The sequence below is a fragment of the Gasterosteus aculeatus genome, chromosome 9, assembly GCF_964276395.1.
Source record: "Gasterosteus aculeatus chromosome 9, fGasAcu3.hap1.1, whole genome shotgun sequence".
In the NCBI taxonomy this organism is placed as follows: Eukaryota; Metazoa; Chordata; class Actinopteri; order Perciformes; family Gasterosteidae; genus Gasterosteus; species Gasterosteus aculeatus.
The window spans coordinates 11,356,382-11,371,120 of NC_135696.1; the positions used below are offsets into that span (position 1 = coordinate 11,356,382).

The following is a 14,739-nucleotide window of genomic DNA, read 5'->3' on the forward strand; positions in this document are numbered from 1 at the left end:
CAATGGTAGGCGACACACTGCTTAATATTCTTTAAAAGACTGAAGTTGACTGAATGTTGTGTTCTGCGCATGCTCAGACGTTTTTTGCTACTGAAGTGTTGTAAGTTAACATAACAGTAACATTTTTTTCCACTTGCAATTAACTGTTACTTCGTAAAAGTTAGTAAGAAGAGATATTTTAAGTAAAGTTGACTAATTTAATGTAAGTCAGGACAGCTATTACATTTTACAGTGCATATTTTTCTAACACAAGAGTAGTTCTTCCAACTTATTCTGACCAGGGCAGGGTGTTGGCAGGAACTAAAGGATTTCTAAGGTAGGGCACCATCGCAACTTCCAGTAATGTTCTGAAGTAATACACCTTTGGACTTACTACAGTAAAACCCTTCTTGTCATTTCTCGAACATAAGTGGGATTTATGATTCAGTGCTCAGACTGTTAAGCTTTTTGTTATGAACACTACAGCTACAGATGACTGTATCATCATACTAAAAGCATTACATTTATTTTTGTGACCTACTGGGACTGAGAAAGAGATGAGAACATGCTGGGAGTCTTAACAAATTGTGTATAAGCGTGACATAAAAGTGGTGGACTAACTGTATTTCATTGGTCCTTTAGTGAATTTAAGACGTTTTATAATATTGTGTTTCAAAGTAGAACCCTCAAGACTTCCTCTTTCAAATTACAAGGCCGTAGAATGTATAAAATAATTTGTCAACTTGCCAACTCGCCATTTTTTTTTAACTTTCGCATGGCGGTATCTTGGAGACTTTTTAGAATTATTTTAAGTTTGTGTCACTGCACTCAGTTACAGGATAGAGTGTCCTCAAGGTCTTGGGACAATTTATAATTTTGAGACACACAGGTATTTATGACGGAAACCATAGCAGTAAAATCGGAATTATTATATGAACAATAAAGATATCACAAGAAAGATCACACACCCAGTTTTACATCTCCACCCTCAATCATAAAAAGTACTACATACATAGCTGTGTTGATAATGCATGACACACTTATTTAGGAGTCATTGAAGTCATCACAGCTAAGAGACAGTATGGTAAGGTTGTATTTTTGAAGTTCTTTTTGGTAATTTAATCGACAAAGTTAAGGGGAAAAAAGTATTTTGGAAGTTTCAAACGAAACATTTTCATTATGATTATAACTTAATAATTCTAGGTAGAGGGTTTGCACTACAATGTATAATATTGGGAATATCTTTTGTAGGGAAAATAATTTTCCTTTCTTCTATTTTTGAATTTAATAGAACTTTAAGAGTTATCTAACCACGTCGCTTACAGAACCATAGTACATTGTTTTTGTACCATTTACCATTCACTACCAATTTCTTTTAAGTGTATATAATATTTTAATACTGTTATATAAAATTCATAGGTAACTTTTTTATTATTAAAAAAAATATTGATAAATTGGCTTTCTGCTTCCTGTTTGCAAAATCCCCGAAAAAATGAATTGAATTGAAAATAAAGGACAAAACAAAAAGTGCAATGGCGTTTGTTAGGGAGAGGTTGCATCAGTAAATTCTTCAACTATGTACTAAATTTGTGTCTTTGCTTGTACTCTGCCTGTCATATTCAGTTCAGTACATTAAATAACTTATTTTCTGTGTAAAAAAAATGAACATTTGAAAAGCTGCCGACGCAAAAACGCCCAAACATCAGCATTTGTCGGTTGATATGAGTTTTCTCCTCCACCTTACATTAACAATCATTTTGAAGGATGACGAGACAAAATAAGTCGTGTATTACTCGGTTTTAGAGTGTAAATAAGCCCATGGAATGTTCATTGTTTTGGGTTGTATTTGCCTTATTGCTTTTCTGATGTAAGCCTAGATGATATTATATTGTTTGAAGAATTTATAGAGGCTTTGTGCTGCTTTCTCTGTAAGAGATAAAAAGGGAACATTATTTTGAAAGGATAAACGGAATCGCAGATTCGTATTATGTGTGAATGTGAACTTGGCTACAGATACGGCTACAGATGTTGTTTTGGACGGGTTTCATCTATACCCTTTAACAAAGTGTAATAGTTTACCAGTTTATTGAATATAAATTTGACTCAAAGGAAGAAAGTAAAGGAGTAATTTCACCAACAGTAAGTTTCCACCTCATTAACCGTGGATCCGTTACACAGAGCATTTTCATTTCGCTTTGTTTTACAGAAGTGCATTTTAAATATACGATTATAATCTTTTAACAAAAATGTGTAAATATAAGCATCCAAAGTTAGAACACATCGCTGCACGGTCATTTAGCTGGCCTGGTCACTAGCCGGGTCTAATGATCTTCTCCCTGTAGATGTGCGCGGTGTCGGTGCTGGGCGTCGCCCTGCTGACCGTCCTATCCGGACACACGGTCGCCTTCGTACCGATCGGCGGCGGGTCACCAACTCATGTCAGCATTACGGGAACGGCTCTCCTGCAGAAAGTGACGGAGACATGCCGGGCGGTGGCCGAGGCAGCCGGTCATGAGTTCAATCCCACGGTAGGGAGGAAGTTTTCGTACTTAAAAACACAGTCACAGACACACGATGAACACTCACGTTGAACTTTATTTCAATATGTTATACAAATATATGTGAAACACTTTCATATGTGCATGCATGAGTGTTTCAGATAGATAGTATAAAAGTTTCACTTGTATGCAACACACACACACACACACACACACACACACACACAACCATATTATTTTTACATGTCTGTTCACACATCTTGGTCACTGGTCTGTGTTGTTCTTTGCCAACTTTTACTTGCTTAAACGTTGATTGCACATCAGTCATGATTGCTACAGGTTCTTGCCTAATCGGTGTCAAAACTGCTAACCGTAAGCTTGTCAGGTTTGGTCCTTGCACAAGCTGACTGAGCAGCGTGAGGGAGATACCAAACTCTCCCACCCACGCATTCCAACCTTTTCAGCAGATCCTTTATCAATGACATCAGTAAGGAAGTTTGCATATTATTTGTGAAAATGTTCATCTTTTAGAATTTTCCTTTTCAGTGAGCTGACACGTTGTTTAGCAATAGAAAAGTTATTTGGCATAGTTACATGGGAGGTCCTAAAAGGCAACCTAATTTTGTACTGGTCTTTTTTAAGCTGCACTGAACCTTTCACCATTTCCATTAACTTCCTTCCTGTGCTGAGATCTCCTCTTTGTCATTAAAGAAATTCTCACTGATTTTGGTTGTACTGTGTCATCAACAGTTTTTCCAATTTGTCAACACCAATCTTAGTTTTTCCTTCCTTTGATGTTCAGTTTCTCCATTAGACTCTCAGAACAGAAAGTGCCACTCACGGACCGTTCCTTTGGCTGATCTTCGTCTTTGCTCCTTTCCTTTTATCAATGTGAAGAACTCCGGTTGCAAACTTTGCAAGATAAGTGGTTACCGCATCTCTTGCTTATGTCTCCTATGTGCAAGCAACCAAAGCAAACGCCTTTCTCTACCAGAAAGTCCAAACTTAAGTGTCCATACGTACAGTAGAAACAGGAAACATTTGATACTGTAGGTGTCATATTTTGCATTTGAGTTTCAATGTTTTTCTTGGTTACACTCACAGCTGATTGAGAAGAATACTGACAGCAGTTGCAAAGCTATTTCTTTTGGACTGCAACCTTGGATTTCATTTAGTCTTGATGCCTCCTTTATTTACACCATCTTGAGTGTCCTGGATGTCACCAAAGATAGGCTCAGAAATTATTTTGACTTAGTACTCAATGAACTTGGTAAAGTGATTTCACATGCAGCTGCTCTCCATTTTTCTCTTTTCTCTTGTACGGAAGTTTCTGCATGATTGTTTTCATGTTTGCTGGCACATTGAGTCGGTTTGTTTTAGCTTCGACACAATGTTGAACGCTCTGATGAATGATCTAAATTGTAAAAGGATCGCCAACAAAAATGGGAATTTCTCTGCGTGGTAAAAATTGAGAGTTCTGTGTCTGTACAAGAAACGCTGTCACTTAATTTTGTCTCCGTAACAGAGTGTGGAGATCTCCATTTACTTGAGGATCACCTTAGAGTGATGCTGGTTGCGGACCACCAGATTTGGATCTGATTGCAATTTTATTCAATCAAATTCTTGCCACTTGTCCTTTTTCTCAATAGCTGCTTTTTTAGTATCATAATCATCCGCTTCCATTGCTTTTTCCACGTTTACCGGAGCGTTAGCAGGCATTGAATAATTTTGCTGAAGCGGTTTCTTTTGCATTGGTTTGTATTGTTCAGCGTAAGGATTAAGTGCTGCTCCCTTTATAAAATATGATTCCATTCTAACGTAATTTGTAGTTGAAACACCGCCATGCTTCAAGGCCTTCAAACACTGCTAACTTTGCTGGAGATGCTGCTAATTCAGTGTCAATTTCAAGTTGTTCCCATTTTCTCCTTAATTGCTCCACCTGCTCCTCCAGAACGTGTTTCTTTTGTAGCGCTGCAGAACGTGGCCATCAGTGCAGCCCTTTCTGCCTCCGTTTGGCGGATTGTGGAGGACGTCGAACCTTTGCTGACCCTAGAGATATTACTTGTTCGATCTGAGAATTTTTCAGATGCATTGGATCAAACATTTGAAATGCTGTCCTGAGGTTTCACATTAACCACATCATTATGAACATCCACAATTTCAGCAACTTTTGTTGCAGACTAATCATTTGTTTAGATCAGTGGTTCTCAACTGGTCTGGCTCCGGGACCCATAATCACCCCTTAATGACAAGCCGCGACCCAAGTCGAGGAACATTCTCAACTTCTCAAATTTATTTAATGAAAATATGGTGCAGTTTGAACCTGAGCTAGTATGGAGACAGAATCACAAAAACAAGTTTAATGAAAAAACAAAACAGCCAGCTGTTAATTCAACGATACCCACTAAAAACAGGTCCGTGAACCACCAGTTGAGAATCGCTGGTTTAGATCAAAGACTTTGACACTAAGCATTTTTATTTTATACCACATTTCATGATTTTCCACCTCCTCTTTAGGTATCAACTCCACCAATGCTTCATGCTTTTCTTTTGATTTACCACAAAGAACCGTAAACTTTTCAAATGTACCTTTTACCTCTGCGACATCACCCATCAAATCAACAATTATCTCTTTTGAGATTGTGGGCCCTTTGAAACTTCTCTCCTTTTGCAGGCGTATCATTTGTTCCAGAAGTTCCTTTTCTGTCAATTTCACAGTCCGTACAGAGTAGTCCGTTTTACCTGACTCAACTGTAAGAGTTCAGAATCAGCAGCGTGTGCTTCTTCTATTGTCCAAGACTCACATTCAGTTTTGTGAATCCTTACTTCCAAACTGCCGCCGCTCGTTCTCGATGAAGCTTTTACTTTATGTAGAGAACCTTTTTGCCTAGCAAAGTGAGGTCCCCTTGGTTGGTGTTTCGAGTTTGTTTTGACACGTTTAAATACTCCTTGAGACATCTCCACTTCTCGTTAATTGTCATTTATTTTGTTCCTTAGTGACATCAAATGATCTTAATACATGCCTCTTTCACATTCGCCCTGTCATGCTCACGGTCAAAAAACTATTTAGCTTCCCACCAACACCTGTGCCACCACTTAGGGGGGTGGAGCTAACAATCAAACAATAACAAAAGGGCTCACACAATATACGTGTATGGAGCTATGTACTGTAACCTCTAGCCTTTGACATCTGGCTACAGGGTTCGTCTCCTGAGGAGCTGGTCCAGGCATGTCTAGGTCCCACAGCAACGGGAGACGTGTCTGGTGCCAAGTTTCACTCTGCTCTCCAAGAGATCTACACCCAGAATGGACTGGTAGACCGCAACTTTGTCACCAGGTGGGAGAGAAATCCAGACAAAACAACTGTTATGCAGAGCAATAAAATATGGGGTCAGTGTGTGCTGCTAAGCTTTAAAAATCATTTGCTTTTACATTTATTCTTTGGCCAAAACTCTTTCAGTGCTCCACACCACTTCAACTCAGAGGCCTTTCTAGAGGGACGTGGCCTGATCATCGAGGGCCTGGTGGCCATTAAGGCGAACATTCGCGAAGAGAACTTCCAAGCAGCCAGAGAAACACTGGGCCGTGTCCTTCATACACTTCAGGTAGGAGGGGTGGAAAGAATCAGCTGTGTATAGAAAGTGTTGAATGAGGCAGAACGAGAAATAATAAAGAAATAACTGTCTATGTATGAAAGTGCTAATGTGTGTCTTTCCATTAACTATCAGGACTTCTACAGCCACAGTAACTGGGTGGAGCTGGGATATACCGAGCCATACATTAACCTCATACGCCCGGACCTTCCTCTGGAAAACCTGGCAGGTCTGTGTGTCTGTCTCCTACACATTAATCATTAACTAACATTTCACAAGATAGACTTTATCCACACATTTGTAGATAAAGCTCCATTTGGGAGCATATCTACTGGCCAAAGAGTATGTTGTTTTGTCCCGCCATGTTATGTTTAAACAAAGAACCTCATTGTCTGCTGTGTTTACATCCCTGAAATTGCAATGCTATCGCTGTTCTTAGTTAGCATTAGTTGTTGTTGATTTTGTTTACCTTTTGTGTAGGTATCAGCACTGCCACCTGCAGCGACTGTGCAAGTGGAAAGTGTCCCAATTCCATTCTGCCCAACATCCTAAAAGAAAAGAAACTCACGTCAGGTTACATGGGAATCTTCTCAGCTGCCAAGCCCAAAGGTAAAACATGTCTCCAAACCATATTTAAATATTTTTACCACTCGAGCTTGTGCATCACAATTCAATTCCCCTCAGGGGGAACAACCACCGATTATGTCAATATTATATGAGATAGATAGATATTAAAGCATTCTAAAAAATAAATAATATTTCAATTCCTAATGGCGAAACAGGTTACAATGAGGTCTTTTTAACAGCCATGCATCTTAATGACCTAAAAAAATAAAAGACACCATCTGCCAAATAATTGTCTTTTTCTTTATATAGTTGGATTGAGCGCTAAACAATTCGACAAAATTATTCAAATTCCCCAGAAAGTCCTCCAGTCCAGCTGACGGGGGCTTCCTCCGTCACAGACAGATTCATATCCGGCTTCGCCACGGCGTTTATTAAGCTGCAGTGGCAAGTTACAGCGGCAGCAGGGGGGCACATGTTATTTCTGTACGAATCAAACAAATGAGAAATTAATGAGACATTTTAATTAGTATGCTTTATACGTGCTATTGGATTATCTTTGCACAGAGCCAGCGTAGCTGCCCCAGTTTAACTGCCGGTCCCTTCTGCCCCTTTTCCAGGTAAATGTAGCCATGGAGGTGCAGGTGACCTGACGAGCACAGCAGAACCTCGTGGAGGCATCAGCAAAGATGAGCGCCGCGCCGACAATGTGGCCTTCCACAACGCTGCAGTGAATGTAGCAACAGCCGCCAGCCTCCAGCTGCTGGAGGACATCCGGTTAGCTGCAGGGGACAATAACTTCCTGAGGTATGAAGTTCAGAATTCCGTCCTCTCAAAGTTTTTCTTAATGATTTCACTGTCCACTGGGGTTACATGACCTTTAATTGTCACCTCTCTTTCTCTTTCTTACAGAATGATGGGGATTGCTCGCTCATCTGTCGTTTGTTTTGTTATTGACACCACTGGCAGTATGTCAGATGACATCGAGGCGGCCAGGAAGGCTGTTTACGAAATAATTGATAAAAAAAAAGGAACGCAGGACGAGCCATCAGAGTACATTCTGGTGCCATTCAATGACCCCGGTATGAACTCTTCTACCTTACTGATAATGCATATTATAGGAAGTCTCCGACCCCCTATAGTGGTTTGGTAATGCCACAGAATGTTATACAGTACATTTAAGGCTTAGCCATATATATATATATATATATATATATATATATACAATGTGTATGTATACTCGGAGTAATACTTTGAATCTGTACAGACTGACCGTGGTTCTGAAGGATGAAAAGTCATATATAAAAAATATACATTTAGGCAAAATACTTTGAGCCCAAGGCTTGACACTTATTTCATTCTTTATATTTAGATTTTGGACCTATGATCAGGACAACGGACGCTGATAAAATGAAAAGAGAAATCTCTCTGCTGAGAGCGAATGGAGGTGGTGATACCCCTGAGATGTGCCTGTCAGGACTTCAGGTACTATAATCTTCATGTTGCTGATGTTACAGATATATTCTATGAACCCTTCAAGACTGCGTTACGGTAAAAAGAAGTAACAAGTTTTATTGTTGTATTTCTCCAGGTGGCTCTCACCGGTGCTCCTGACTCCTCCGACATCTACGTTTTCACCGATGCTGTTGCCAAAGACATTTACCTCAAGGACACTATCATGGCTCTAATCAGTAGCACCAAATCAACGGTAAATACTGACTGACACCCAGAGACGTCGTGCGTTCATTCAGTTTAAAAAAAAATATTGAAATGCTTGGTGTGTAATTTCCACATAAAACTATTTCCACAGGTGTCATTCTTTCTAACCAGCTCCGGTAGGCGCCGTCGTTCCCTCCGTGCTAGTTCCTTTGAAGACTACAAGAACCTGGCTTTGGCCTCTGGAGGCCAGGCCATCGAGGTGTCTAAGAGTCAGCTGCCTCAGGCCACAGATATCATTCTTGACACCTCCACTTCAGCTCTGGTAAAACGGTGCACTTCGTTGTATATGATGTACTGTCTGAAGCATCTAGCGTTCGGTTGTTGGTAAATAAAAAAAGCTGCAAATCATTAGGCTCTTCTTTCCCCCCCATCTCTCTCAGGTGACAGTTCTTCAGCGAGCAAGGAACCCTGGGAAGCAGGAGACATTTCCCTTTGTGTTGGATGAATCTCAGAAAAATATCACAATCTACATCACAGCACAATCAATTACTTTCACGCTGACCAACCCGGCAGGTAAGAAACTATTCCAATTTGCGGTGTTTGCCCTGGTTTAAGGAAACCTAATACATTGACAATCATTGGGTTTCCTTTTTTTCCTCTGCTGAGAAAAGATATTTAAAAATAACGAATGAATGCCATTAAATTTCCAGGTGTGACCCAGAACCATAATGAGGTCAGCGGTAAACTGGGGTCCATAAACACTGTGGGCAACCTGTGGAGAATTCGTCTCCACGCTGACAGCATGAAAGGGACCTGGCAGATCAACATCATTTCCAACCAACCATACACACTTAAAGTCACAGGTCAGATACTCTGTTAGCTTTTGTATTTACTGAACAGACGTGAACATTTTCATATTCAATTCTAACATTCGGGTGACAAAATTTCACATATAAAATTATTTCCTGAAATTCTTTTAAATGAATTGTTACTAGAAGGGAGAATCCCATAGGTCAAAAACATTTAACACAAATCAATTCACAGTTTTTGTTCACACATAATGATAACCAAAAATGTGTTTTATCTGTATTTACAGGTCAAAGTACTATTACTTTTATCTATGACTTTGTGGAGCGCTTCGGGGGACCTCACCCAGGTTACGCAGTCCTCAGTGGTCATCCACAAGCAGGTACATTTTACTAAGCAATAACATTCTTTGACAACAGCAGCATATCATAAACGTTGTATTGTACAGGTTAAGAGAAACTATTTAATTAATCATAAATGTCATGGTGTAAGTAAGATTTTCTATAGGATACTTGCTAGCATAGTGATCTGTCTGTTCTTTTTGGAGGAATACCACCATCTAGTGGGGAAACATAGGTGACAAACTTCTCGTTTTGTAATGTTTAGCTCAGGCAAATAGAAAGCTCATCTTAAAAAGCTCTGATGCTTATGGTTTTACTTTACTGCTATTATGATCACACTTTGGAAGTGACCATATTAAAAATCCTATTGAGATTAGTTTATTCATGTCCGCATGAGCGTTAGGTACACCTGAGGGTCCCTTTTGAGGTGTTTATAAAGATACGGTAACCATTCATGGACACATTTTTAAGGCGATGGAGGTGTTATTACAGCCTACACAGAAAAACAATTTTTTATTGACTGCACGATTTTTACCTCAAACGGTCTTAATGTGACTTCTCCCCTTGTTTTTGTCATCACCTTTCCCCTCCACTTCTCCCCTCTGAAACCCAGGCCAGCCGGCCATTCTGATGCTCTCAGTGATTGGTAGGAAAGGTCCATCCTCAGTGACCTTAGGAGACGTTTCCCTAGTAACTGTATCTGGTCCTGAGACTGTTAGAAATAGCACAATCACTGACATGGGCAACGGGGACGTCCTGGTGACTGTCGACGCCGTCCCTGAGGGGGAGTTTGTGGTCAGCCTTAAAGGAACTGACAAAGTGTCAGGGAGCGATTTTCAGAGACAGTCTACCACCCAGATGTCCGTCTCCAAAGTGAATATCAAGGTTGGTCTTCTCACTTTCTGTGTACACACACAAGAAGCTTCTTGTTTAATTAAAGACACGTGAACATAGATTGTTTAGTGCTATATAAGAACAATATCCCTTTTTTATTGTTTTACTTCCATTTGACAACTAGGCTGTGGCAGACAAAAGTATGGAGCCAGGAAAAACCTTCACTCTCCCCTTCAGTGTCATGACCCAGGGATCTGGTGGTCAGTACTCCATCAGCGCCAGAAACGACAAGAACTTCCCCATGTCCAAGCCACCCAGGTGAGGGGAAGCTGTTTCAAAATATTCCTTCCACAGTCGTTTGCTGTGTTACACCTGCTCACATTGGTTGGCCCTAGGTGCAACAATTGCTGTAACTTACTGAAATCAATAACTCGTCAGATGATGAAGGTTAGAAGATCAAAGCTGGATCATTTTTAAAAGTTTTGATCAAAATTGAATGCCTGGATTATTCACAGTAAAAGCTCCTGTAATCACAAAGTGTACTTTCATGTCTTCTCTTGACAGTCTCACCTTGATAACTGGACAATATGCTAATTCCTCTGTAACCATCACACCACCTGCCGCAACAGCATCAGGCAATGATGTCACTGTGACTCTGGAAGCCAAGTCGTCCAGTGGTGCTGACTCCAACTACATCGTTTTGAGGTTCTCTGTTGTTACCAAAGTAAGCAGACACCTCCTGGATATACTGATGGAAAGAGTGAAATAAACTAGTAAATAGAGTGCTGCAGGGTTGAGTCCTGAAATGAGTTGTTTGTTGAGTCAGCAAGACGTAAACTGATGAACTTCTTCACAAAAAGTATTATTATTATGCACAAGATGTCGATTGAAATTTACTGCATTTCACTAATTACATAATATATTTATTTTCTTCTTCTCTGCCCAGATTACAGATTTTGTTCCGCCTTTGTGTGAGGTGGTCAGTGTGATGGCTGATGATTGCCCTCGCGACGTGTCTCAGTGTGACCCTTTCAAGTGGAAACTAACAGCCACCCTCTCAGACGGAAATGGCACCGGAGTAGAGAGCGTGTCCCTACGCCAGGGCAGTGGAAACCTCACAACCACCTTGCTGAGTGATCCCATCATTCAGGCCAACTACACAGCATCCTGCTGCTCACAGATTGTTGAGTTTGTAGCTGTAGATACAGTCGGAAATGTGGGCAAGTGCTATCACTCCATTGTAAGTCCTCCCCACACCACTCTCATACATTTTATTTAAACATTGTCACAAATAGGGCTACAACTAACAATTATTTTGATAATCGAATAATCGGTCGATTATTTCTTTGATTAATCGATGAATCGGATAAAAAAACAGCAATAAAAAGCTTTATTTTCTGAGCCGAAAAACAGAACGGCAAATTTACATTGCAAAAGTACATTAAATGATTGTAGTTCAAGTTAAGTAAATGTATACACCACATCTAAGTACAGCTAAAAAATAACCAAGTGCTATGAGATGAATTTAAAATGGCATTTGTAAATAAATGCATTAGAGGCTTCTTAGTTAGCCGCGCTGGTTTAATGGATCACTGTGTCTCCCTTTACAGGCATAACATCAACTACTGTAAATCTCACAATATATGCGCAAGCGCACTACACTACCGTATATGACAGCATAAAAACATACAATACATACAAATATATTTGTCAACAATAACCAAAATGGTACGAAGCACGGTATATACAAGACAGCAGATTGAAAAATGAATGGTCCAAAAAAGGCGAGTAAATAAAAACACGTTGATGTTTACTGCTGTTATTAGCGAGCTAATGCTTGCTTATTGCCTGCTGGAGGCTCCTTACGTTCCTCACCGCAAAAAGGGACAACGTGGTGCTCCCCTGCCAATTGATGTTAACTTTGCATATTTTGCCATTGTCACACTTTTTAAGTTTATTTAGTGTGAAATGCTTGCACACCTTGGACCTGCGTCATGTGACTCACAACAGCTGTCGGCGCTGCTGGCTGCTCTTTCATCTTCATCGGCTTGGCCCTTTTTTTATTTTTGCTCCGCATCCCCGCAACCCTTTGAATGATAATCGCCCGACACAACAAATCGATAATGAAATATGTTGCAAACACTTTTAATAATCGATTTTTAGCGATTTCATCGATTCGTTGTTGCAGCCGTAGTCACAAAGACAGATGCACTTCTTGTAATTGACAAACTACACAACATGTTTTTCTTCTTCTCTGCCCAGATTACAGATTTTGTTCCACCTTTGTGTGAGGTGGTCAGTGTGATGGCTGATGATTGCCCTCGCGATGTGTCTCAGTGTGACCCTTTCAAGTGGAAACTTACAGCCACCCTCTCAGACGGAAATGGCACCGGAGTAGAGAGCGTGTCCCTACGCCAGGGCAGTGGAAACCTCACAACCACCTTGCTGAGTGATCCCATCATTCAGGCCAACTACACAGCATCCTGCTGCTCACAGATTGTTGAGTTTGTAGCTGTAGATACATTTGGAAATGTGGGCAAGTGCTATCACTCCATTGTAAGTCCTCCCCACAGCACTCTCATACATTTTATTTAAACATTGTCACAAATAGGGCTGCAACTAACGATTATTTTGATAATCGATTAATTGGTCGATTATTTCTTTGATTAATCTATGAATCTGATTAAAAAACAGCATTAAAAAGCTTTTTCCAAGCCTTCATTCGAAAACAGAACTGCAAATTTACATTGCAAAAATACTTCAGAAAGTACAGGTTGTACCTTAAACATAATCCATCCATCCATCCATCCATTGTCAAACCGCTTATCCTGCACACAGGGTCGCGGGGGGGCTGGAGTCTTAAACATAATAGTTTATAAAAAAAAAAAGAAATATTATCAGAAAATTGAACAGGATTTGTTTTAACGTCAGAACTCTGTACTACTCTCACACTCAGACACACTCCAAACCACACCCCCATGTTCACTTGAAGCTTATTCATTAAATGATTACCATCACTGTGGTGCAAGTTAAGTAAATGTATACACCACATCAAAGTACAGCTAAAAAATAACCAAGTGCTATGAGATGAATTTAAAATGGCATTTGTAAATAAATGCATTAGAGGCTTCTTAGTTAGCCGCGCTGGTTTAATGGATCACTGTGTCTCCTTTTACAGGCATAACATCAACTACTGTATATCTCACAATATATGCGCAAGCGCACTACACTACCGTATATGACAGCATAAAAAAGTACAATACATACAAATATATTTGTCAACAATAACCAAAATGGCACAAAATACATACAAGACAAAAGATTGAAAAATGAATGGTCCAAAAAAGGCGAGTAAATAAAAACATGGATGTCTTGCTAACTGCTTTACTGCTGTTATTAGCGAGCTAATGCTTGCTTATTGCCTGCTGGAGGCTCCTTACGTTCCTCACCGCGAAAAGGGACAACGTGGTGCTCCCCTGCCAATTGATGTTGACTTTGCATATTTTGCATTGACACTTTTTTAGTTTAGTGTGAAATGCTGGCACACCTTGGACCTGCGTCATGTGACTCACAACAGCTGTCGACGCTGCTGGCTGCTCCTTCCTCTTCATCGGCTCGGCTCTTTTTTATTTTTGCTCTGCACGCTTCTCCGCAACCCATTGATTGAATAATCCTGCGACACAACGAATTGATAATGAAATTTGTTGCAAACACTTTCAATAATCAATTTCATCAATTCATTGTTGCAGCCTTAGTCACAAAGACAGATGCACTTCTTGACAAAAAGTATTATTATCCACCACATTCGGATTGAAATTTGCTGTAATTGACAAATTACACAACATGTTTTTCTTCTTCTCTGCCCAGGTTACAGATTTTGTTCCACCTTTGTGTGAGGTGGTCAGTGTGATGGCTGATGATTGCCCTCGCGATGTGTCTCAGTGTGACCCTTTCAAGTGGAAACTAACAGCCACCCTCTCAGACGGAAATGGCACCGGAGTAGCGAGCGTGTCCCTACGCCAGGGCAGTGGAAACCTCACAACCACCTTGCTGAGTGATCCCATCATTCAGGCCAACTACACAGCATCCTGCTGTTCACAGATTGTTGAGTTTGTAGCTGTAGATAAATTTGAAAATGTGGGCAAGTGCTATCACTCCATTGTACGCTCTGCAGGCCCTCCCACCTTACCTGCCTCGCTGCCACTGTGTTTGTGCTTCCTGGTGTCTGCCTTTGTTTTAAGGTTTTGACGAGGTTAAGTTAGGTTACTGTGTTTCAGCCAGCAGACGTTATCAAAAACATAATTTTGAATAAACTACATTTTGGTGATGGCCATGTAATGCTAAGATCATGACTGCATACCTATGTTTTACAAAATGTTACTATATAAAAACATTAAAAAGCTGGATGCTTTGGTAAGAAACTTTCTGGTGTTGAAAATTATCATTAAGCAAGACTCTTTGACT

General features: G+C 40.2%; 1 protein-coding gene across 6 annotated transcripts in view; it reads left to right on the forward strand.

The window, feature by feature from the left end:
* Window positions 1-14,696, forward strand: part of LOC144383389 (von Willebrand factor A domain-containing protein 7-like) — a 30,975-nt gene extending 16,279 nt beyond the window's left edge. The window contains exons 1-20 of one of the 6 annotated variants that reach the window (XM_078080579.1): window positions 60-316; window positions 2,322-2,507; window positions 5,678-5,814; window positions 5,938-6,082; window positions 6,206-6,299; window positions 6,551-6,679; window positions 7,255-7,441; window positions 7,547-7,716; window positions 8,007-8,119; window positions 8,226-8,342; window positions 8,445-8,615; window positions 8,734-8,866; window positions 9,004-9,156; window positions 9,390-9,482; window positions 10,055-10,326; window positions 10,460-10,593; window positions 10,840-10,999; window positions 11,222-11,515; window positions 12,538-12,831; window positions 14,143-14,696. In XM_078080579.1, the coding sequence (XP_077936705.1) occupies window positions 2,322-2,507; window positions 5,678-5,814; window positions 5,938-6,082; window positions 6,206-6,299; window positions 6,551-6,679; window positions 7,255-7,441; window positions 7,547-7,716; window positions 8,007-8,119; window positions 8,226-8,342; window positions 8,445-8,615; window positions 8,734-8,866; window positions 9,004-9,156; window positions 9,390-9,482; window positions 10,055-10,326; window positions 10,460-10,593; window positions 10,840-10,999; window positions 11,222-11,515; window positions 12,538-12,831; window positions 14,143-14,523 (3,363 nt within the window). In that variant the 5' untranslated portion in view covers window positions 60-316 and the 3' untranslated portion in view covers window positions 14,524-14,696. Of the gene's footprint in view, window positions 1-59; window positions 317-980; window positions 1,064-1,938; window positions 2,119-2,321; window positions 2,508-5,677; window positions 5,815-5,937; window positions 6,083-6,205; window positions 6,300-6,550; window positions 6,680-7,254; window positions 7,442-7,546; window positions 7,717-8,006; window positions 8,120-8,225; window positions 8,343-8,444; window positions 8,616-8,733; window positions 8,867-9,003; window positions 9,157-9,389; window positions 9,483-10,054; window positions 10,327-10,459; window positions 10,594-10,839; window positions 11,000-11,221; window positions 11,516-12,537; window positions 12,832-14,142 lie in introns of those variants that run through there. The other 5 variants (XM_078080577.1, XM_078080578.1, XM_078080580.1 and 2 more) reach the window with 5 other exon arrangements.
* The last annotated feature ends 43 nt before the right edge of the window (window positions 14,697-14,739 follow it).